Consider the following 26,033-nt stretch of genomic DNA (forward strand, 5'->3'; position numbering starts at 1 on the left):
GAAATGAAATCTAAGTTTTACGTCCCACGGTTATGCCGGTTAGGCTAAAGGAGACGGTGATGATGAGTAATGAATGAAATGGTGGAATGAAGAAAGTGGGAGGAAACGGGAGAACCCCGAGAAAACCCACGCACACGGTGTTTGTCCACCACAAAGTTCACTTGGCGGGGGCTGGGATCGAACCCGGGACCCCAAGCACCAGAGGTGAACGTGAAATGATATGAATATATATATTCAACTGATATATACAACTGATGAATTGTAACTATTTTACATAATTTTCATGCATTGAGGAAAGTAGAATATCATAAAAGAATCTCACCTGAACGGGTATCGAACTCACGATTTAAACGCTCGGGTGTGTACCACTGAGCTAACATGACCGCTTTTCGGAAGCTGCTTCTGAAATATAACTGAGCTCATACGTAAATTATTTTTTTCGTATGGAAATCACAATGACGAAACGAGAGTGTGAATATATAGTTTCGAAATATTGTATCATTAACTACTTCAATCAACTTTACTTTTTTCTACACTTAATACCATTTCAACATGTCTTATTATATTTAACAGAAGGAAAAACATATCTGTACATTTTATCCCGATTGCTAAGGTTGGCTTGGAGGTTCGAACCAGCAGCTTTAGTTTACTGTTTTGAGAAGATACCCGAAGTTGGACTTCGAAAGTGTCGTCTCAATACAGCTATCATCATATCGCTCAATCTGTTTGGTATATGGTATGTGTTTTTATACGTGTAAAGTCAGTATAACAATTCATTCTTTAAACAGCTTTTCGTATGTATTAATACTCCTTTATAAAAACTGTTTTTAATATTATTATTACGGCGCACCATTTTCAGATTTCTTTCGCAAGTCGTTCCCCACAATAGGCGTGTCGTGCAATTAACCAACCACGCGTCAGGTACTAGCTTTTACCTATTGCTTCCTGCTCACAGCTCAGAACATTGGTAACTATGGATAGACGTACAGCAGTAATTACTTTATGGGAGTTGGAAGGCTATTCTGCAACTGCAGCTAGCAGTCGAGTAGGTGTCCCGGCCTCTACATGAAAGCGATGAATTCGGAAATATGGTCCTACACGTCAAACTGGTAATTTACGATCTTCTGGTTGTCCGCATGTGTCAACCGAAGCCGAAGATGCGAGATTAGTAAACGAAGCCCGGCTAGACTCACTAAGGACGTCTAGACAGCTAAGGGAAGCTTCTCTTTTTCCTGGTAGTAAGCATACAGCTCTGCGAAGGATTCGTCATGCCGGGTTACGTGGCTGTGTTGCTGCCGTGAAGGAAAAACTCTCAGACGACCACAAAATTTACCGTCTCGCGTTTGCACAGGCGAATGTGGGTCGCAATTGGGAAAACGTGGTTTTCTCAGATGAATCCATATTCACAACATTAAATGAGGGACGCCGTTTTGTGTATCGCCCGAGAGGCACCCGATATGACCCTGGATGTGTTGCTGCTTGAAATCGCAGTGGCCATGTATCTATTTCATGTTGGGGTTGGATTTTCAGGCGCGGAGCAGAACAGCTTCACAGAATTGAAGGACACCTGGACAGTGCTCAGTACTTAGATATTATGAGTAATATCATGGTGCCATCTGTACGAGTATTTCAGCCTGATGGTGTAATTCAGTTCCAGCAAGACCAGTCGCTAATACATACTTCCCGTGTGGTTTAGGAATGGTTCGCAGGGCAGCCTGAGGTTGATTTAATTGACTGGCCGCCTCGTGGAGCAGACCTCAATCTCATGGAAAATATGTGGGCAGAAGTGAAGAGTACTCTAAGGGATAGTTGGCCTGAGGCAGATCCACCAGAACCCAAGATGACCTGTAGCATCTTGTTTCCGAAGCATAGCTGGAAGTAGGGGAAGGAGATAAATTTGTCACCCATTTAATAGATTCCATGCCCAGAAGAATAGGGCGTGTAATAAATTCAGAAGGGTGAATTTTTTTTTTTATTCTAGTGTTTGTTTTAAATTGATAACATAGATGTAATATTTTATGTAAGACTCCTGTAATTGGGATTCTCTTGTTGGAGTCAGCGGATTTAAATAAATAAAATAAGTATTGGACACAATGTCCCCGCCTTAACTCCCGAAAACAGTCCTTTTCAGGGCTACCTAAACGCTTCTGAAAATATTACTAGAAGTAAACCACTCCTTGAATCCGATTTCTGTGCAAATCTACTAACAAAAAAAAAAAAAAAAAAAAAAAAAAAAAAAAAAAAAAAAAAAAAAATTCTCTGCAGGCTTTGAACTCAAGACGACCTCATCAACAAGCTCGTACTCTACCAGTGAGCTAACATGAATACGCAAACCCAACCTGAAGAAACATGACTTTCAATTTCCGGTATTCCATTACACTAATGGGCATATACTTTGCAAATGTTGTATTCAACTTGGGATATTCCGCAACACATAAACAAAGCGAAAGAGAGAGAGAGAGAAATGAATATACAAAAGCATATTCAACGTATTCGAATGAGACTCTAAGTAACGATATTCCGTTCTAAAGAGAATTTGTGTTTCTTCCCGTGACGTTAAGGGGATCGGGAAAAGTTATGTCTTGAAGCAGGATCCGACTTTGGATACTCTGTTTACACACTTTCTATATTCGTAGGAATATACTGTATTTCACGAATGTATGTGACATGCTGTATTAAGAATATTGAGAAGTTACATCTGTATGACAAATAGCTGCAAATAAATACACTACATAATTTATTTATTGCTATTAAACGATTTTCCTAACTAGCATTTAACATTCTCATATATAATACCGACCTACTGTGAAAATTATCTCAGATTTTATATTTTAAACATAATAATTACTACATTCTGCAATGATTATGTTATATATATATACAACTGATATATTTTAATGTAATTATTTTATATAATTTTTCATGCATTGCGGAAAATATAATTTTAAAAAAAGGCATTGACCCAGAGAAGATTCGAACTCATAACCTTATGATTTAAGATCCGACAACTTACCAGTGAGCTAACACAAGGACTTCTGCTAAGGTACTTTTAGCGATGTATAAATATTCTCAAGACAATTATGACATTCATATCCACTACAAACGCTGTTTCTGTTCTACTTTGACTTTTATTTTAGTACTCAGGTTATAATTATATTCTATGTATTAACTTTGAGCATTCTTTTACATATGGAAAGATTCGTTTACGTATCTAAATGTTCCATCACGTATGGAGAGCTAAATGACAAACAAGCATGTGGTGACATTAATACAAAGTTTCGAAATATTGTATTATTAAATATTTCAATCAATGTTGCTTTTTTTCTACACTTGGTAACAAGTCTTATTATATTTAAAAGAAGAAAAACACATCTGCAAACTTTTTCCCGATTGCAAAGGCTGGCTTGGAGGTTCGAACCTGGTTTACTATTTCCCGAAGATACCCGAAGTTGGACTTTGAAAATTTTTGCCTCAAAACACCAATAAAGAATGCGCTCAACCTTTTTGAGACAAGGTGTACATTAAATATTGTTTAACCCAGCTGATTAAAATTTCCCTTTTGAACAGTTTCTTTCTAGTAACTTCATTATATATACTAATTCATTCCTGACCGTACCCCTAACTGACTAGAGAAAGTAAACTCTCCTAAAATGAGCTCTAACCTTCACCCAAAGAGGATAAACTGCAGGCGCATGTAAATATTAATAACCTTTTGAAGATTTTCCACAAACTTTTGGTCAATATGATGGGGACAGGAATGCGTACCACCAAAGCAATGTAACGTAAAAAATGAATACTTAAAGGACGAGCAGGGTATAGTGAAAGAAAGAAGTATTACGTTTGAAAGAAGCGTGGTGTCTATGCGAAGTAATTGTTAACAGAACCAGGGTACACATCAAAGGTAGGTAGCCAGATTTTATCAATGTTACCAGAATACAGATTTAAAGGCGGTTTATATTTATGAATAAAGAATGATTCTTTGAGTTCTCGTTAGTTTTTGTTTCGATCATTCTTTATTTCAAACGAGAGCTCAAAGAATCAGAATAATTTCAAGTTTCTATTCCAATTCCAAATACCTAAAATATTGAGATGATAGGTCCAAAAATAGGTCCGTTTAAATATCATGTGCAATTTCTTCATCCCTCCCTTTAGACTCGCTAAAAATTAAAAAAAAAAATCACTTTTGGCAATGTTTCTGTGGGTTAGTTCCAAAAAACTACAATCATGCCAAATTTCAACTTTCCACGTCAACCGGAAGTACCCCTTCAATTTATGTCAGTTCATGTATATTTCATATATAATTAGGATTTCATTTTTGAAAAGGTAAGACACATTTAACTAGATTTGAAGAATAAACCAAAGAAATCATATTATCAAAGTTTCAGTTCACTTTCAAGAAAGTAGAAAAATAATTCCCTGTATAAACCAATGGGCTAAAAAACAAATATGGCGCTACAACACTCAACACATTAATATGAATTTACAACTGTGCTTGTATCTTCGTATCTTTAAAAACTGATGCGCTGCATTAAATCAAAATAATTGTACATTGGCCTATGTATTTCAGTTTACACAACTATGTACACAAACTATGTAACTTTTTTTCTTTTTATTCCTAAGATAATAATATTCAGTATTAAAGTAACTAACTAACTCTATGGTCTATGGAACCTGGAGGTTCAATACCACGTTCACAAAATCTGCCTATTGACTTCTGTCCTTAGCCAACTGGATCCAGTTTCTACTTTGTATACCTACAGTATTTCTGCGAAATCCATCTTAATATTGTTCTCCCATCTGCGCCTAGGTCTTCCTAGTAGACGTTTTCCGATTGGATTTCCAGTCAAAACTTTGAAATCGTTCTTCCTTTTTCCATTCTGGCTACATGACCTCCTAGACTTGATGACCCTAACGATGTTCGGTAAACGGTATAAATTATGCAGTTCTTCGTTATGAAGTTTCCGCCATTCTCCATTCCCGTTTCTTTTGGCTTGGAATATTTGTCTCAGAATTTTATTCTCAAATACTTTCAGTCTGCATTCTTTCCTCAGAGTAAGCGACCATGTTTCACAATCATACAGCACAACATGCATGATTATCGTTTTATACATTTTAAGCTTCAAATTTCTCAACATAATTCGCGAAGATAAAAGGTTTTGAACTGAATAATAACACGAATTCCCTGCCTTTGAATATTAAAATACGGTATACCTGAAATATTTCATGTTATTTCCTTAAAGATACAGAAAATATTGATACTAAATTTATTTGGTAATATGTATTCCGTTCGATCTGTTAGTTAGTATAGGATCAGCGAAAGGTGAAAAGTTAAAATATTATCATCTATTAAACAAACAGTTTAGTTCATTTGCAAAAACATTAGATTGTCTTAGCTGTTTACCAGTTATAACGTATTTCAATTTTTGATAACTTTGTATAATATTAATGATTCAGATTAGTAAACTTACCTTTACTTTTGTCTTCTGGAGCAACGGGTTCTTGAATAAGTTCGATTGTTCGAAAGCCAATTCTCATTCGGTACTCGCATTCTTCTCTGGTTTCTTGGTTGGCGAAAGTTACAGTAACGTTATAAAGATTCTGTGGTCCCATACCATTAGGCCACCAAGCATCCACATCGTCCTGAAAAAAACTGAACCATTTGTAAATGTTGATAATGACTGTGCTAAAAGTTACTTGTGTAAATGTTGATAATAACTGCGCTAAAAGTTACTTGTGTAAATGTTGATAATGGCTGGACTAAAAGTTACTTGTGAATTATGTAAATCTGGGAAGTATCCAATGTTTTTAAAAAATCAGTTTGTTACACCATTTTTCTTCTTCTCATTTTTTAACCATGACTACGTCTGCATTAACGAGACGAAATACATAGGAGACACGATGGCTTAATGGTACAGTCGTCACTTGTGGTGTGAGCGGTTGTTTTTTCGATTCAAGGCCATGTTAGTTTGTGGTGGACAACACCGTATCCGTTAATTTTCTCAGGGTTGTCCCGCTTCTTCACATAATCTCACTTCACTCTTTCATAATCACTACTTTTGTTAACCATCCATCTGCTTTAGATTAGACACCATAACCATGGAACGAAACACTGCTCTTTTTTGGGGGAAAGGGGACCCCAGGTCTTTTCCTTTAACAAAGAATTGGTTACTTTGAGGTCCCATGAATTGGTTCTCCAATAAATCCTCTCGTGAGGGGAAATTAAAAACTCTTCATACGTTCCGGAATAGCAAGCTAGTTCCGTCTTCAAGTAGTAAGGTAAAAAGAATAATAGTAGTTGAGAGAGAAAAAAAAGGTGTAGACAAAAGAATACAACATAAACTCAATATAAAGCAAGTTAACGTAACAGGTTCATCAAAAACAACGGGATATTAAAGAATCTTTCTTTATTCATAAATATAAACCAGCTTTGAATTTGGATTTTGGCAACATAGATAGAATTTGGTTACATACCTTCGATGTATGTTTTGGATCTGGTAATAGTGACGTAACATAGACATCGCGCTTCCGTCAACTCAGCTCATTCTTTCGCATTATGCTTTCTTCTTAGTGTTTTAGTATCCTCTATGTTATATTTATTCATGCTATGGTATATATTCCTTTCTCTACACCTTTTTCTCTCAACTATTATCCTTGATACTTGTAACAGACTGTTTACTCTGTTCCAGTTTTATTTGTCTAAATAGTTGTATTCAATGTTTAATTATTGGCATATTTATTTGTTTAATTTTGATTACTGAATATTATTTTAATGTATTAAAATTTATTAGAATTTTGCATTCATGTTCATAAGCTTTATGTACTAGTGATCATGTCATCTCTTTAAATACTGAGTAGATGCATCTTCTTTTCTTCTAATGTGTGATGAGAATAAGTTGTAACAAAGTGTGTTTCTTAAAAAGAAAGATTGAAAATATTATTTTTTTGCAGTTTTAATAATTCAAAAGAAAAGTGATATCGTCGTATCATTGAAATTATTGTAACAGACTGCTTATAAGGTTAATTAATTTTGTGACAAAAATGTTTAAACAAATAATTATGCATTAAATAGCTTAAATTTCCCTCGATGTTCGATATGTTAGATTGCTTAACTTCATAGCTAAATCACCCATGATTAGAATTATAATACAATATATTACTCATCATGCACTTTACTACGACTGCGTGTTTATTTGTATCTATGTAGGCATTAAAATAAATTATTAGCATCAGACAAAATGTCAACAAGTTTTGAATCTAAAAGTTAATCGCCATACTACCAGTGCATATCAGAAGGGAGAATTTAGAATATGATCAGAGATGTTTTCCAACATTAAAAGATATGGATTTAATGAAATGAAATAAGGTTTGTCTTTATATAATATGCTATTAAAAGTGAAGCTACGTCGTAATGAATTTCTTATAAGATTAAACGAATAGAATCTACGGTAATTAATCGTCTGGGAAACGTATGGTCTGATTATGGATATTCTTTTTCTATCTATGAATCTTAAAGTAATTTAAGAAACATGTAATTCTCCGTATCTCTTTGTCTGATGGCTAACATGTATTCTATATGTGTCTCTTACCATTAACGAAAAGCATGATGATGCCTGCAAAATATAAGATGTAAAAACTAATGCAAGGAAGTAATCTGCATGCTTTATGTGCATGAATCTGTTAGATGTACATGAGCATATGGTTTATATCGGATGAGTATTTCCTACATATCGATTTGGATGCCGAATGAATAAATGCATGAAATTAGCTATAAGGAAATTTGAATGATTTTCATTATTAGAAATTTTAGATAGTTTTGCTAACTGTTCGATTAACTCACTACTCGTGCCGAACTTGCTCTTCAAGTCGAAGTCTGATAAATCACTCCCAATTACAAGCTTCCCATGACCGGAACAGGATCCATCCGGTTATGAGAGGTGGTAATAACATAGAGAGGTGAGAGGCTCATTACATACTTTACCACTGAAGACGAACTAGCATGTTATTCCGAATCGTATGAAGAGTTTCTAATTTCCCTACGAGAAGATTTATTTTTAAGTAACCAATTCTTTGTTAAGTTGTATTATCCTCTCATGCGCCTACATAATAATTTTAAGGTCTTTTACTGTTTATTTAATATTAAAGGCTTTTTAGGTCAAATTTCTAGGTTCATTTGATCTTCAAAAAGGTAAAATAAATTGAAAGGTGAGTAAAAAAAAAAAAAAAAAATAGTTTGAAGGTAGTTGTACTTGGTATATATATATATATATATATATATAAAACATCGCTGTTTTTCTTTTCTTTTCCTTCATCCTTACTAACATTATTTTCAATATGACTTTTTAAGTCGAATTACTGATAAAAACAAGAATTTTAGCAATGATCCAAAAAATGAATCAAAAGATTGTGATCTCGGTCAAGAATTTTACGAATGATCAAAAAAATGCATCAAAAGATTTCGATTGTTGAAAAGCATTAGTTTTTAGATCAGGGGCCACAAAACTTTGGAACGACTCCTAAATTGAGTTTTAATATTTTTTTAGGAATAAGCACATCATACTGAGTAAATTGTTAGTTTTGGTTTGGCTACACTATATGTAGTTCTCAAAATGTGGGGCGTACAAGAAAATGTTTCATTCATTGAAATGTATTGAATTTTGTGAATCAGGGGCCACAAAATTTTTGAACGGCCTCTAAATCGAGTTTTCATATTCTTTTTTTTTTACGGAATAAGTACATCATACTGTGTAAATTGTTAGTTTTGGTTTGGCTACATGTTATGTAGTTCTCAAAATATGGGGTGTACAAGAAAATGTTTGGTTCAATGAAATATATTCATTTTTTTTTTATCAGAGGCCACAAAATTTTTGGACGGCCCCTAAATTGAGTTTTCATATTTTTTACGGAATAAGCACATCATACTGAGTAAATTGTTAGTTTTGGTTTGGCTACACTAGTTCTTGAGATATAAGGCCTATAAGAAAATTTTTGTCTGAAATATATTGGATCTTTTGATGCAAAAATTATATAAATCTTCCAAGTGCAACGTTAACAATAAATAAATAAACAACAATTTATAGTTTTTTGGATCAGGGATCAAAAAGTTTGGAACGGCTAATAAATCGAGTTTTTTTTTCTTTCTTTCTTCGGAATAAGCATATCATACCGAGTTAAGTGATAGTTTGGGTTTGGCTACACTATATGTAGTTCTCCTTCTCCAGATATAAGGCTTACAAGAAAATGTTTGACTAAATGAAATATATTGAACTTTTTGGATCAGGAGCCATAACATTTTTAAACGGCCCGTAAATCCAATTTTCATATATATTTTTTAAGGAATAAGCAAACCATACTCAGTAAATTGTTAGTTTCGGTTTGGCCATACGTTAGGTAGTTCTCAAAATATGGGGCGTAGAAGAAAATGTTTGATTCAATGAAATATATTGAATTTTGTGGATCAGGGGTCATCGGGTTTTAATATTTTTTACGGAATAAACACATCATACTGAGTAAATTGTTAGGTTTGTTTAGGCTACATTATATGTAGTTCTTAAAATATGGGGCGTACAAGAAAATGTTTGATTATATGAAATATATTGAATTTTTTGGATTAGGGGCCACAAAATTTTTGAACGGTCCCTAAATCGAGTTTTCGTAATTTTTTTACGGAATAAGCATATCATACTGTGTAAATTGTTAGTTTTGATTTGGTTATACTATTTGTAGTTCTCAAAATATGGGGCGTAGAAGAAAATGTTTGATTGTATGAAATGTATTGAATTTTGTGGATCAGGTGCCACAAGATTTTTGAACGGTCCGTAAATCAAGTTTACGTATTTTTAGCGGAATAAGCACATTATACTGAGTAAATTGTTAGTTTTGGTTTGGCTACACTATACGTAGTTCTCGAGATATAAGGCCTACAGAAAAATTTTTGCCTAAAATATATTGGATCTTTTGATCCAATAAATAAACAAATATAAAATCAATGAATAATTTCCAATATTTCTTCTATACTGAAGATATTTTTTTATAGCAGAAATTCCCTCAAAAGTAAGCTCACTCTAACTGAATATACAAAATCATGATATAAAAACATTAAAAAAAAATTCATGAAATAAATTACCGGAATTTTGAACAACACAGATTTTGTTCTAACATATTTTTTTATTATTATTACACATATTTACGAATTCATAATAGGTTTACTAATGCATTTAGAAAACAGAAAAAAAAAATTAATAAATAGCATATGTGCATGTATGGGTGGGAACCCTTTATAAGTCGAGTCAAGTATTATCTTCTGGAATAACGATATTAACTACAATTGTAAAAAGGGGATTCAGTGGCTCAATGGTACAACGTTCAACTCTGGAGTGAGGATTCCAAGTTCAATCCCAGGCCATGTGAATTCCTGGTGAACATCATGCTCATGGGTTTTTCTCGGAATTTTCATCCCGTTTTTTTCCCCACATTCGCATGTCATCGATTCCTTTTATAATCATTCAAAATCATTCCTCTCCTTTTACCTGCAAAGTATAATCTCAAGGTATAAGCAGAAGTTGTAAAAGTGGAAGATATCGTTTTTCATTTACAATTGACGAAATATTTTTAGTTTATAGCTTTTGTAGACTTGAAAATATTTTTGTTGTTGTTGTTGTTGTCGTTGTTTTAAAACTTGTTTATTATCTTAAATTTTTGTGATGAAAAAAAAAATTCAATTTCGACCTCAAACAACGCGGTTTTGCATAGGGAGGACGTTTTCTGGAACTGGTTAACCATATTATGCAAGAAATTTTTGTATATACATACATACATTACCTACCACAAAACTAGTTCAAACATACAAAGGATAAATCATGTTAGCTGGTCTGTCAAACAAAGAAGGAAGAGGTAGGAAATAATACACTAAAGAAAAATACATGACAAAGAGCGAAAATTGAGAAACCACCATATTCACTTAACACTAACATATCTCAGTTATTAATCTCTTCATTCCCTTTTTAAAACTTTCTTATATACATAAGAATACAAAGAAATAAAGTAGAAGAAAGAGATAGGAAGAGTTACACTAAAGAAAATTGCAAGAGAAAGAGAGGAAACGTAGAAACGTCAGGTACGCCACCATATTGACTTAACGCTAACATACCTCACTTATCGCTCTTTTCATTTCCTTTTTTAAACTTTGTTATTTACATAAGAAGACAAAGAAATAAAAGTAGAAGAGGTAGGAAGGAATGCACTAAAGAAGAAAGAGGTAGGAAGGAATGCACTAAAGAAGAAAGAGGTAGGAAGGAATACACTAAAGAAAAGACTGTCTTCATTTCCTTTTTTAAAAAAATTTCTTATTTACATAGGAAGATAGAGAAATAAAAGTAGAAGAAAGAGGTAGGAAAGAATAAACTGAAGAAAAGTACAAGGAAAAGAGCCAAAACTGAGAAACGTCAGGTACGCCATCATATTGACTTAACACTGACATACCTTACTTATCGCTCTCTTCATTTCCTTTTTAAAAGTTTCTTTTATCATAAGAGTCAAAGAAATAGAAACAGAAGGAAAACTATCGAAAATGGGAGAAACTCTTAAGTATAGCACCGAAATTCAGAAGTAATTCAAGTTGAGTAGATTGTCAAATAAGAAAAGAAGTTACTGTGGGAGATACAGCGAGAAAAAGATTTTAGTGAAAAGTGAAAGAGATAATCACATGTACCTGAGAAAGTTAAAAAGGGACTACACATAAAATAGTTCGTATCCATAATAGTCTACGCTATTGAAACATGAAATGACAGTGGAGCACTATGATGAGCAACGACAGACTCATGCTTGACATTAGACCTTGGGCAAATTGTGAGTAAACGCCCTCCCCTACTATGATTTTTAGGCCTTATTATAACAATAGCAAATAACAATAATGAAATTCTTACTTTAAAATAGGAACGAGCCGCGCGCATATTCTACTACGATGAATCATGCACACATCATTCGTTCAGACTAAAGCTGGTTTCACCGCGGACAAACTTTATTTTTAAACTTGTTTTTGCTATTTTAATTTTTGATTAGATTTTTAGTTTAGCGTCCCTTTCAGCAGCGAGGTTGTATGAGACGTGGACCTACAGTTTAAAGTGGAATCCAAACCACATGAGCTCCCGTCGGGAATCGAACCAAGGTCTCCTACACTAATGGCACGCGCGCTGACCGCTTAGCCACACGGAAGCTCCGTTCTAATTTTTAAACTTTTACAAACTTATTGAAGCTGATGTGAGTATTGTATCCTTGAAACGTTCCTTAGTCTTCTACAACTTTTGCAAATAATATTGTGACTACTATCACTACTCGCAATCTGTACTTTTATATTGTAAACTCTTTCGCTGATATATCATCAAACGGAGAGTGAAAAAATGCAAAGGAAAAATGTTGAAGGAAAAGGAGAAGAAACACTGAATAAAGTCGAATTTGTAGCGCTACGATGTCTCCATAAAATGTTACCTAGGTAGCCATTTTAATAATTATTTTCTTCTACTTTCTTCCCTTCCCATTTGATGAAGCTTTAGCGAAAATGCTTACAACTTAAGTTTTCTTTACTATGTATTTGAAATGAAATCTTGAAGTTTTATGTCCGACGATTATGGCGGCTAGGCTAAAGGAGACAGTGATGATGAGAAATGAATGAAATGGTGGAACGATGAAAGTGGGAAGAAATGGTAGAACCCCAAGAAAACCTACGCACACGGTGTTTGTCCACCACAAAGCCCACTTTGCGTGGGTTGGAATCGAACCAAGAACCCCATGTACCAGAGGTGAACGCTCTACCACTGAGCTATTACGGTCCTAGTATGTATTTGTACGTGTTTTTATTATCTTTTAGTAAGTATTCATTTTTCGATTTCCACTGCGAGATTACATTGTTTCCAACTATATATGCGTACACAGAAAAATATGGTAGGAGTATTATTCGAATACACAATGGAAGGAGCACATTAATCTAATATGTAAATGAAGCGAAGACTTTATAAAATAAATATGATAATTCAATCGCTTTAATAATAAACAAAATATGATGCTGGGGCTTGTGAAGTACTCGGTTACTCAAACAGCACTCAATTCAACTGGTTAGCGTTCAGAAAAACATGTGTGGTACTTATCACCATTATTTTACTGTTTTCTTGACTCACAATACGTTACTTTTCTATTTAAATAACCTCCACTGGTAATAATGTATTTACAGCGAAATATCTTTAGCTACCAGTACTATACAAACGCTGAACTGTGTTTACATTAAACAACTTAGACAACACTGGAAATTCTTTCGAACGATACATATAATTTTCAATTAATAAGGCTAGAAAGAGAACAATGGTCTTCATGGAAATATATGATCTTCATTGAAATATACATTAAAAATGAATCCACGAAATATGTAGAAATCGTATCTTCTAAAATAACTGGTTTTACTTCTCAAACCTACTGCAACCTTCTGATTTGCATATACATCACATTTAGACTTTTTTAAAAAAATAATATAAAATGCTTCCACTATTTGTGATATTCGCTTAAAAGTAGTTCAAAAACAGTTTTCTTTTTTAATATTCTTCTTTAATAGCAATTAATAACTTCATTCAACATAATTACAAAACTTGCGGTTGCGTGGTGGAAAAGGTGAATCTACCAACCAGACGACTACGGTTTATATATATATGTTAGTTATAATTAAAATTTAGTTAAAATTCAACAGTTATGCCGGGACCGGCTAGGCTAAAGGGGAGACGGTGATGATAAGAAATTAATGGAATGGTGGAATGAATTGAAATGAAATCTCTGAGTTTTACGTCCCACAGTTATGCCGGTTAGGCTAAAGGAGACGGTGATGATGAGTAATGAATGAAATGGTGGAATGAAGAAAGTGGGAGGAAACAGGAGAACCCTGAGGAAACCCACGCACACAGTGTTTGTCCACCACAAAGTTCACTTGGCGGAAGCTGGGACCGAACCCGATACCCCAAGCACCAGAGGTGAACGCTCTACCACTGACCCACCGCGGCCCCGAATGGTGGAATGAATAAAGTGGGAGGAAACTAGAGAACTCCGAAAAAATCTAGGAACACGGTGTTTGTCCACCAAAAAGCATACTTAGTGCGAGCTGTCATCGAACCAGAAACCCCTCGCACCAAAGGTGAACGCTGTAGCGTGTGGGGAAGAAATGGGTGAACCGGAAGAAACCCACGAACACGGTGTTGTCCACCACAAACTGACATCGTCTAAGATACCAACAGAGATGAGAACTCAATCCTGAGAACTAGTATGCTTCCCCAGGTGCCTTGTGAGGATAGAATTAATCTTTTGTTTTTATTCCAAAGCGGCTTAAGGGTTCATCCAACCCTTGGGGGGGAAAGGGGTCATTTTTTTCATTGAAAATAACATAATCAAACTTTAATTATACCATAATAATACTTTTATGAAGTTACGAAATTTAAAAAGAAAAAAGCTTATAAACCACAATATATCGTTTGTTTTCAAAACCAACTTCAGTCTTCTCTACTACTTTGTTGTGTGGGGGAAAATGATAAATTTAGAGTGATTGTGCTCAAGTACTTGGGGAGTATGGTTATCACTGGGCACGGGTAAGAACTTTTTTGAACGTACCACAATCAAGAAAATATGGAGAATTGCGCCTACGCCGTCTGTCGGCCTACGTCATTTATCTCTTTTTTTTTTTTTTACCATTACCAAACATTACATTTAATTAAAAAAAAGTATCTTGCTATTCATTCAATAAATATAAATCTTTCGAAATTAAAATAACCATGTATTTCTTTTACTTCTATGCATAAACTTACCGTAGATATTTGTATTGATGACGTAACTGCAGCTTCTTTTGTTATGTCTGGAGTTATTTGCACCGGAATCACAACCTCACGGATACGTTCTTTCAGGTATAATTTTACTCTCACATTACCACTTACAAGTGTCTTACTAGCTGATTCAAGAAACACTTTTAGTTGCAAATTCCAATGAGAACTATTGTATGTTGTAGAAGCAGTAACATCGCGAATAATAGCTGAATCATAGGCCTCTAGTTCGACACTTTTCCTATAAAATATATAACATATATAGTTAGTTCACGGCAAAGTTATGAAGGCATTCCTTACAAACTTATTTGCAGAACCACATCTGTACAAAACTAGTACTATAAATTGTACTAAGGAAAAATAACTAACACCATACAAGTTTTTTCTTTCTGTATACTCTCAAAGATTATTTGTATTCTCATACAATAGAATAACTCTAATAACAAAATTCTAGCATCATCATTTAATTGTATGCCTTGTAATATTGTTCAAAATTATCATGATTGACTTAGATTAATTAAAGAGATAGTTATGTAAGTCATTTTTTTTTTTTTCAAAATATAAAGTAATTTCTGTAATAAATTTGGAAACAAAACAGCTGTATCCTTTGTCACTATAACTTCCAGCGTCATCTGTTATCAGTTGAATAAAGCTCTGACTTACGTTTCCTTTTAACACATTGACTCATCTAGATCTGGTTTATAGTCTTTGTGTTTGAAAAAAAAATGTGTCTAAGTCTTTGTTTTAGAAGAACTGACTTAACCTGTCACTTTAACAAGTCCAATCATAAATATGTTTCATTTTTATCTCGTTGATTGCTGCAATACAATTGTGACCTTAGTTCGTTCAATTATAAATAAGTTTCATTTTGATCTCGTTAACTACTGCTATATATACACAAGATATATATAAGATTCTAAAAATAGCAAAAAAACAATTTAGCAAACATGACGCCAATTGAGGAAATAAAGTTTACTTTCCATTATTAATTATTACATAATAGTCTAGGCATTAGGGCTTAAAAATTGAGTCCTAAAGGCAAATCATATAACAATTTGGCATTCGATATTTTTTGAATATATACCCATAATTGATCACAAAAATGCCGGATGCCAGAAAAAATACTTCACAGGAGGGAAGAGGGAGGGGGAGAAAGCCGAAATTTTAGCCGTTTCTATTATTCACTATATCTCCGTAACCATCGGAGCTGAAGCATCCCATCTTTTTTCATTTTGTTTGTCTAATTGTCTTCTACAATTTAATTCTAGTGCAGTTTTGAGCTAAATATAATGGTTTTATTATTTTCATTTTTACTCAGTATTGGTTACGCGTGACGTCAGTTTTTTAGCCACATATTCTTTCCAAGATTAAATTCGGAAAAAATGTTTCCTCTAAAAGTTTTTCGTCATTTCATGCTCTTTAAAAAATGTATACTTATATTAGTGTAGGACTAATAGAGACTGAGTTATAAGCGACTTTATTCTGTCGTGTACGAAACTGATCACGGCGCGGCCCAAGTTACCTTCCCACAAACGGTAAATATTAGCAGCTGATGATGATTAATATATACATAATCTTGTCTGCCTGCAAGTATATAATCCTGATGATTAAATTTGTCTATAATCTAATTAAAAATATATATTTTTAATATTAATTGAGGGGCTTTTCGGTAAATAACACTTGTCAAAACACAAAATTTCTCTGAAGAATGAAAACCGAGCTTTCTCTAATACACACTATGAGAAACTCTGCTAATCTGTTAAAACATGCACAAAGATGCAGCTTTCTATTCATTTTTCTGAAAAAATCTTGTTTGGACAAGGGCTGTTTTTTCTTCGATTTATGTACTACAAGTCCATCGGTTTATGTACTACAATGGTATTGAACGAAATAGAGTAGGAACCAGATTTCAAAATTGCCTTCAAGACAGAATCATGAACAATTTGCCATCCACTTTCTTTTATATATTACCACCTTTACCTCTTACTGTTTACTGTAACGGTAAGAAAAAGGCTTAAAAACGATGAATAGCACGTGAGATAAATATGGATAGAACATTGTCAAAAGTCAAGTTGTTTGGGTAAAATCAATAATAATGATAAAGTATATGTATCTTTTTCGAATTACCTAGGTTGCCCCACGCGTATTTTACGTGCTTCAAATACCTCACATCTTGATTTGGAACCTCCAGACTCGATTTAACATGCAATGTGACTTTTGATCTGATCACGTAACACAGTCTGGTCCTTATGGCAAACCGGATAGGCTCTTTCTAGAGTAAATAGTTATATTAAGTAAAGCTTTTATTCTGTTCATGTTCTAAGTGACTTTACTGAAAATTTGTTATACAAAATAGAATATATTTTATGCAGTGAAGAATTACAATTCATACATTAAAGAATAGCTTCATAAATGCGGTTGCCAGTTTCTAGTCTCGAGGCCTTCCTACCTTAACATATAAACATTATATTTTGTATCATGGATGATTTTAAATGGCAATTTCCCTTCAGCTATTATCAAAAGACATCCCATAAAATCTGTAATATATCAAATTAATTTTCATAATTGTCGATAAAAGATAGAGAGGAATACTATAATATCATAGACAGTAACTATTATATACTCACGAGAATTAAAATATGGGAGACATAAGAGTTCAGAAATCACTTTAAACGGTAAGTTCTGTCCTTAAAGGTAGGAGGTCTAGCTGCTCAACGAACTAAATCAAAATTTTAAAGCTAACGTATTTCTTAGCACATTTTTACCTTCAAATTAAATATATTTTGCGATTAATATTTAAAAAGAATCAGTGAAATTTTCATCTTACTTAATTATGAATATCAGTAAACTATCCCCGTATGATATTTATAGTTTTAAAAATAAGGTGCTTACCAAATACCAACTGATGGAAATGCAGGACCCCAATCCCATGAGAAAGACGCTTGCATTTTGCGTAAGTGGTTGACATGGCACTCTCCTCTGTATGAATCAGGCACGCATTTGGGAGGAACAACGTAAGATTTTGCATGTTCTTCGTATCTGCTCTTCGCTGCAGTAATTGGAGATTCAAAGGCTACTCGGATGTAGTTAGTACCAACCTAGAAATACCATAAAACTATTACTCTGTATAAATAAAAGAATATGGATAAGGAAACTTGGCTATGGCAAATCAGTAGATATATGAATTGTTTAACTGATTTAATTAAAGAGAACTATTTATTACAAATTATTTCGACCTACAAACTGACATTTTATTAAATCGTGTGATCTTTTTTCACTCATAAAGAATTTTTACCAAATGAGTTATATTATTATTATTATTTTGGCATTTATTCCGAAGTTGGTTGCCCGCCTAGTTTTCGTCCCAATTTTTACTTTAATTTACTTTATATCAAAACTCAATATTCAACTCACATAATAATGCCGAGCGAGCGTTAGCGAGTGAAGGCGGGTTAGTAGCCACGTTAGTTATTTATGTCACTTATCGATACATTGGAAAATATAACTTTCTCCACATTTCTTTGCAGTTATTTCCTTATCACATTTCCTGCAATTTATTTTTACATTTATTAAATCATTACTTTCACTTACATTTAATAGATTTTCCTGCTATCACCTTATTGTTTCACAAATTACAATATTGTTACCTCACATCCAGGGCTGCGTAAACATATCTGCAGTCCTGTTTACAATACAAATGCTCATTACTAGGCTCCGGATTCTTAGGTTCGAACCTATTTTATTCCTGTACAGTGAATGCAAAAAATTCGTGTTTTCTTTACATTTCAAGTTGCTATAAGTAGAACTATATTAGTTTTATAGGACCTAAAATGTCCTAATTGGGGGGTTAGGACCTAAAAAATCCTAAATTAGCTTTTAGAACCTATAACGTCCTAAATGATTCTTTATAGTTATTTTTAACTTGGAAAATACTTTCAAACACGTAGTCAATCGCCAACGACATAATTTCATCTGTAAAGAAGGTTTTCTTGAAAGCTCCTAACAGAGTGGCTACCTTCAAGGATATGCTTCCAAACACACCACAGCTACCACAGCCCGTTGTGTCCCGTTGGGGAACGTGACTCTCAGCAGCACTGTACTATGCAGATAATTTTGAAAGCATTGTTCAGGTCATCGATTCGCTCGACGAGATTGAAGCCGCTTCAATCACGTCTGCAAAAAAAGCACTGAAGTCACAGTTTGCTGTACAACAACTAAGTTACATTAAAGTCAACTTTTCTCATCTGCCTCAAGCCATCACTGAAGTGGAGAATCTCTTCCACTAACAGAAGCTCTTCAAATTCTTCAAGAAGTGAAAGAGAAAAAAGTACCTGGGGAAGTTGGAACAAAAATTGCGGACAAGTTGGAGGCGGTTTTAAAACGCAGTCCTGACTTCACACAGATACAACTAGTGGGCCAAATTCTTCGTGGAGGCAATGTCCAAGAAAATTTGCTATGGAATTCCGAGGAATTAGCCAGTATGAAATATGCGCCTCTTACATCGTGATGTGCAACGCAGTTTTTTTGCATTCAAGAGAATTTTGTCAGACGACAGGAAAAAGTTCACAACAGAAAATCTTGCCAAATATTTTGTTGTTCAGTGCCATTACAGAGAGTGAAGTGACCACTTTTTGCGCTATAGAAAACATGAAAAGTGCCGGAAAAACAATCGTTAGAAAAGTGAAGTGATATTTGTGGTGTATAAAATTTCAAATATAAGAAAACTGACAAAAAAAAAAAAAAAAAAAAAAAAAAAAACTACTACTTCTATAGTACGACAGGCCATACATATGTTAAACTATATTTCAGCTATCAAAAAAAGTCCAAGGTAAGAAGAGTTTTATTATTTTTATTACGCAGAAAACTGGTTAGCATAAAGCTTACTAAATTAAGGTTACCATTTAAGTATGAAATAGCTAACAAATTGTTTAAAGTGTAGTAATATTCCGTTTTCAGTAATATAACGCTAAAAATCCTAAACGGTGTTTTTAAAAACCTATAAAATCCTAAAATGCACTTTTTAAAATCCTAATTTGAATTTTTAAAATCCTAATTAAAAATCCGAAGCCTACTCATTACATTCCCACAATCCTACCATGCGGTAACCTTGCGCCAAGTAGTTCCCTCTACTTGCCGAATAGATCCATGTTTAGAATTGCTTATATATATATATTTATAAACAAATTTTCGCTCCCCTTACATATTATCAAGCACACAAGCAAGAAAATTATTCATTTCTTCATGGTAAATTTTCAAAATTTTGCTAGAAACATATGACCAACTTTGGAACCTAACCCATTATTTTAATGATCATCTTATATACACATACATGGGATACATTTGTTACTTAGGTTATATACAAAAACAACATTTCAAAAGTATCGTACGCTGTTTTGAGTGTACTCATTTGGTAACTTTACAGAACTCTACAAATAAGATGCTGCAAATGTATAAAACAAAATCACAAAATAAAATTTCAACGAATCTAAGAGTACATGGGTAGCTTATACGGGATCATACAAGTATGTTAAACCATAAACATAAAGTGTTAATGCATTAAAGATACATTCGATAGCGTATACATAAACCTATTGTATAAAATGATGTAAGTATACTTAATAAATAGTAAAAATGAAGTATCAATGAATGTATACTTAATAAATAGCAAAAATGAAGTGTATACATTTGGTAAGTTATGCAGGACTTTGTAAGTAAGATGTATTGCACATGATATAGCAAAAGTATTATCAATGAATTGCTAAATAAAGTATCAATAAATGCTAGACATACATGTGATAGTTTCTGTAGATATATAGTTCTTCCCTTCAATCGAAGTTCAGTTCGTATATAAATAATGCCGTCTTTTACGTATGATAGCTTGTGTCATAAATAAGTCATGGTCCGATCATATGAAAAAGGAACTTCTGGATAATACCCCCGATAACTACGGGTAAATAGCCAACCATAACCTTAATCTGAAACAACTGATACTCACTTGTTAAGTCCACGTAGTATCCTGATTGCCACAGTTCCAATCGCTATCCTTTAAGTTAGAATATTATTGTTTAATATGTATACAGTTTTCCTAAGCGTATGTATTTTATTCTCGATTCCTTGCTCCCAAGACCAGCTTCCTTGTTCTTACATTGCCTGACATCTGTTTCATATTGATCTTAGATATTTGAAAGTATCCACTTTATCAAAAGTACTATCTAATCTTTAGATGTATCCATAATTTGCATATTACGATCCGTGGGAATTTTCATGTATTTAGTTTTCTCTGCCTTTACTTCTAAAACCCATGTCCCTGCAATCGTTTAATAAAACTTCTGTATTTCTTTCTATTGATTGAAAGAAATAGAATCTAATGATTGAAAATCATTATAAATATACAGAATCTAATGACTAAAATTCATATATACACAATACATAGTTGAGAGTTTTTTTTTAAAGGAATTGTACTAAGATCATAATCATTACTAGGCTCTATACTCCATAATAAATTAGTTACGCTAATGTTATGATAATTACTTTATAAATTATTTACCTTTAATAAATTTTTGACGTCAATCACATAGCGATTAAACATATTGGAAAATGATGCACAGTCAACACCATTCACATCCAACTCTGCTACTGTATCCACACCATGGAACACAAGGGCAACGCGCTTTTTTGAAAGAATATCACTGGAAACTGTAAATAAATAAACTAATTATTAAACCTAATCATTATAAATAATTATAAGGATGTCATTTCATTCGGTTTTTACAATATATCATCTTCATATCCTTGTTTAAATCAAGAAACTGCTCAGATAATCATCTAGGGCTTCAGGGAAGTCTTATGTGTTGCTATATGGTCGCGGTTCCCGCATTCAGTGTAGCAGGCGTGATTTCGATTCTCTGTGGAAAGTACACTCATCCCTCATTTTACCGGACTAAAAGGAATCAATAGAGGTTCGATGTTGTCAATTGTCCCTAATGTATGATACAAAGTCTGCAATAGCTAATATCAACAATTACATTACGAAAGAGAAAGGAATAATACAATATCGTTAAATGGGGTCACTTGAGACACAAAGTTTTCAATCTGAAGCTGCTTAAAAACTATGTCATATACGTCAAAATTTATATGCTCAGAAATCTGATTTGCACACGACATTTAAAAGAAAAACAGAGTATCATAAGTTATATTTCTAGTTTTCTCATAGAGACAGGAAAACTGTGTTACTCAAGTTACCCAGCAAGTTAGGGAAATTTGAGACAAGGAACAAAACTCTGTAATTAAGCATGAGAAGTCAAACGATGTAGCAAGTTATGACTCATAAGGAATACTTGAGACACAGTAAAAAGCAGAAGAAAGTGGCCCCGCGTAGCATAGTCGCTAACGCTCTCGCCTTCGGTGCGAGCGGTCCCGGGTTCGATTCCCGATGGGGGCACTTTTTCAGGCCAGCTATCCTGAATTAGGTTTTCCTGGGTCCTCATTCACACCAGGCAAATGCCGGCGTGGTAATTGACTTATAGGTCCCAAGCCGCTTCCTTCCGTCCCCAATCCTTTCTTCCTTCCCTTCCCTCGGATAGTTTGCTTGCCGAGGGATGACATCCCTCTTACGTGACGGGCTAAATGGTCATAGATGCCGAAAGCCCAGAAGCTAAATCCTAAAGCAGAAAAAGAGTTTTATTGAAAAAATACATATACAGAAGCAAGTAAAAAATCAAAGTTTGCACTCACACGTCTAAAGAACAATAGCGAAAAAAAAGTATTTCCCTCTTGAGACTATTGAGAGGAAAATCTTACTTACATTAAGTTCAAAATTAACCTAATTTTCGTCGTCAATACCAGGAAAAACATAAATGTTATTCTTTTCAGAATTTTCTCTTCAGAATGTTATTCTTTTCAGAAGAATGCATGGACTTTTCCATAACCATGTTTTCTTGTAACTTAGGCTACAAAATGCTTTTCCCTTTTCCTTTCGGTATTTGGTAGATTGATTTGACAACGACAAAGTCCTCTTCTGTATAATTTCTCCCAGAGAAAGAGCTCCTTCATCTCCGTGGAATTCTGCATTTCGAAGCTTCATGGCTGCTGTCATCTTCACTGTCATGTAAGAGAATATCATGCATCAGAATTTGAGTCACGAAGTGAGTAGGTAGATTCTGACTCGCCGATAGATTCCACGTAACAATTTTAGTTCTAAAACAGCACAAAGAATTGATATGTTTCAGGTTTTACCTCGCTTTTCTTCTTACCGGTATTAGTTCTTTAATTTCCAATTAAAAATAGTCAAGTGTTTCATTTTATCTCATGTTTTTGTCTTAAGTTTACCCCTCATCAAGCTAACTTTCGGGAAATAAAATTATATATGAGAAAGGACTGGCCACACACAAATCAGTGTCCAGTCATCTATTAAACACGCTAGGGTAGGCTATAGCTAATAAATTTTCCAAGTGAAATAAATCCCTTACAAAAATAATGCGTAGTTATAAAGGCAACGAAAATAGATTCTCCAAAAGCTCATTTATATATATCAATCTTCATTGTAAAATAATAACTGGGTACTAATTACTTGCTATTTTATTCAGTACCTTCCAGAAGTAAACTGCTTTCACAAAATGCCTCCATCTACAACAATGTAGCCAACACTAGATTTTAAAAAGAACATATCATTTCGTCTCAAGTTACCCATAAATCTCAAGTAACCTCATTTGACGGTACTGTACTTTTAACCACGTACACTATCCAATGTGATAGTGATAAATACCTGGTACACTGTAAATATACACTAAAATTCAGTAAATTCAACATTTTTTAGTTTAAAATCAGATCGTTCAAACTGAATCAAGTGCTCCAGATTTTGTCCGCTTTTCCCGAAGTCTGTTAAATCGTGATCTATAAAACCGAGGGATGAGTGTAAATGTGATTCGGATTCCGCGTTCAATATAAACTATTTATGACAACGTAGATATTTCAATTTATTCGCCGCGAATGACCCTAGAAACTTCTACATGAGAAAGACATCCAGCGTTCCTTCTAAACACTAATATTTATCTTAATTTAGTGTACGTTTAGCTACGCAATATTAATACGAGTTGGTGACTCAAAACGATTTATAAATCCCATTCCCTTTCTTAATGAATAGTTAAGGTCTTTATAACAATATCACCAACAGACATTATCCATTATTTCTGGATGCATGAGTAGTAACTTCACAAAGCTCACGTCGAGTAGACTTGACCAAGATAAAACAAAATAAAATCAAGTACTGAAACATTGTGCCATAAATATAAATTCATTTCACGTGTATATTAAACTGTTTTTCTTTAAAGTGTTATTAAGTTTAAGTTTTATTAAGTTTAAGTTTGTGTTCATTAAAGTTTAAATTCATTAAAGTGTTCTTAATCTCGATTGACTATTGAACAGTGTCTGTAGGTTTCCTTGCGAAAATTTCCCTTAAGTGATATAAAATTTTCCCTTTTCTTATCAAATTTTCCCTAATTTGTTGAGTGTCCAATTCTTATAACAGAAGTTATATGATAAGATTATTTTAGCTATAATAAAGGTAGTGCCAAACACATTGGTATTGTTCATTTGCGTTTCGTTAATATTTTAAAAATTTTTTCCTTCTTTTTTTTTTACAAAAAAATAAGCACAAATACACCCAGCGAATAATGGGTGCAAATTATGCTATTTTGAACAGACTGACACAGACACACACACACACACACATAAACACACACACACACACACACACACAATCTATTGATATTATATTGGTTTATTTCTGAAGAACAAAGAAAAGTTTAAGCATTTTTATTGGTCACTCGATCAGCCCGAGAATTTCCTTGGATTTTCACATTTTATCGAAAAAAAAATCACTTTTACCTTTTTGCTAAATTTACCTACGAAATTTCCCTACTTTAAACTACAAATACTGCTATTGAATAAGATTATGATGTAAACTATGAAGAGCAGAAAAAACATATATTTTTGTTCTTCATTTGATTTTCCCTTTTTCTAAAGAAATCAATCAGGAGAACAATATAGGGTGGTCCGAAAGTACGCATACCCCTAATTGGTGTTTTCTGACTGTTTTAGGTTTTACCCACATTTGTTTGGTAACATAGCTCGGCATTGTCTGACAAGAAAATTGTATCAAAGACACTGTTGTGATACAGCAGGAGGAAGTACCAGCGCACTTTGCTATTCACGTGCGCAATTACCTGAATCAGACGTTTCCTGGCCGCTGGATTGGAAGAGGTTGTGCATCTTCACCAGCTCCCTTTGCCAAGAAGTCTGAATCTGACGACACCAGACAATGCTCTCTGGGGTTTCATAAAGCAACAAGTAAGAAACACTAGACATCATACAACGCACGAATTACAAGCGGCTGTGGAACACGCCTTCACCCTCGTGACTCCGGAGTATCTTCGCAAAACATCTGCGAGATCTTGGCACAGAATTCAGCTGTGTTACAGATGGATGGTGATCATACCGATGTTTATGACTCTTAAGACTATTAATACTTCAAGTAACTATGTACAGACATTCTACCATAACTAACACTAGAATGTTGAAACTAAAGGGGGGATACGCCCACATCCGGACTACCCTGTATATATCGTAAGCGTATCCACAGAACTCCTCTGATCTTGACCAACTTGAGGTAGACCTTGACTTACTTATTTACTACACATGTCAAACATTTTCTTATGCAAACTTTTCGTTCCCGAGTTGACAATTGAAGTTGAGATTCAGACTTGCTGAAATTTTCGCTTCTTCTCTCACCCCCCAATCACAAATTGGTATTTACAACAACAAAAAAAAGGGGGGGAAATGCATATGGAACTACTAGACATACTGTCCTTTCCTTCCCCTCCCAGTCGGCCAACGGATATTTTCCCTTTGGATCTAAGCGGTCTACTTTTGTTGGTTAAACAACAGTTAAAGTCACCCTTGTGCAGAGCACGTCATTTAGTAAATGAAATGAAATCTCTCAGTTTAACCCTCCATGATTATGCCCTTTAGGGTAAATGAGATGGATGATTGAAGTAAGTGATTAATGATGGAAGAAACGTCAGTCAGTAAATGAAATGATATAAAATATTTTAGTTTAACGTGCCACAATTATGCACTATTGGCTAAGGTAGACTCATAATTAAGGCACGTGATTGATAATGGGAAAAACAT

At 33.9% G+C, this 26,033-nt stretch overlaps 1 protein-coding gene across 1 annotated transcript in view; it reads right to left on the reverse strand.

Moving 5' to 3' along the window:
- LOC145666918 (beta-mannosidase-like) overlaps positions 1-26,033 on the reverse strand; it is a 130,525-nt gene that overhangs the window by 39,625 nt on the left and 64,867 nt on the right. Inside the window, exons 3-6 of the mRNA XM_081734517.1 lie at positions 21,391-21,539; positions 17,736-17,941; positions 14,832-15,084; positions 5,469-5,640 (exon numbers count right to left, since the gene is read on the reverse strand). Of these exons, the coding sequence (XP_081590643.1) occupies positions 5,469-5,640; positions 14,832-15,084; positions 17,736-17,941; positions 21,391-21,539 (780 nt within the window). The remainder of the gene's footprint in view (positions 1-5,468; positions 5,641-14,831; positions 15,085-17,735; positions 17,942-21,390; positions 21,540-26,033) is intronic.

Source organism: Thermobia domestica, chromosome 12 (assembly GCF_964235325.1).
Source record: "Thermobia domestica chromosome 12, izTheDome1.hap1.1, whole genome shotgun sequence".
In the NCBI taxonomy this organism is placed as follows: Eukaryota; Metazoa; Arthropoda; class Insecta; order Zygentoma; family Lepismatidae; genus Thermobia; species Thermobia domestica.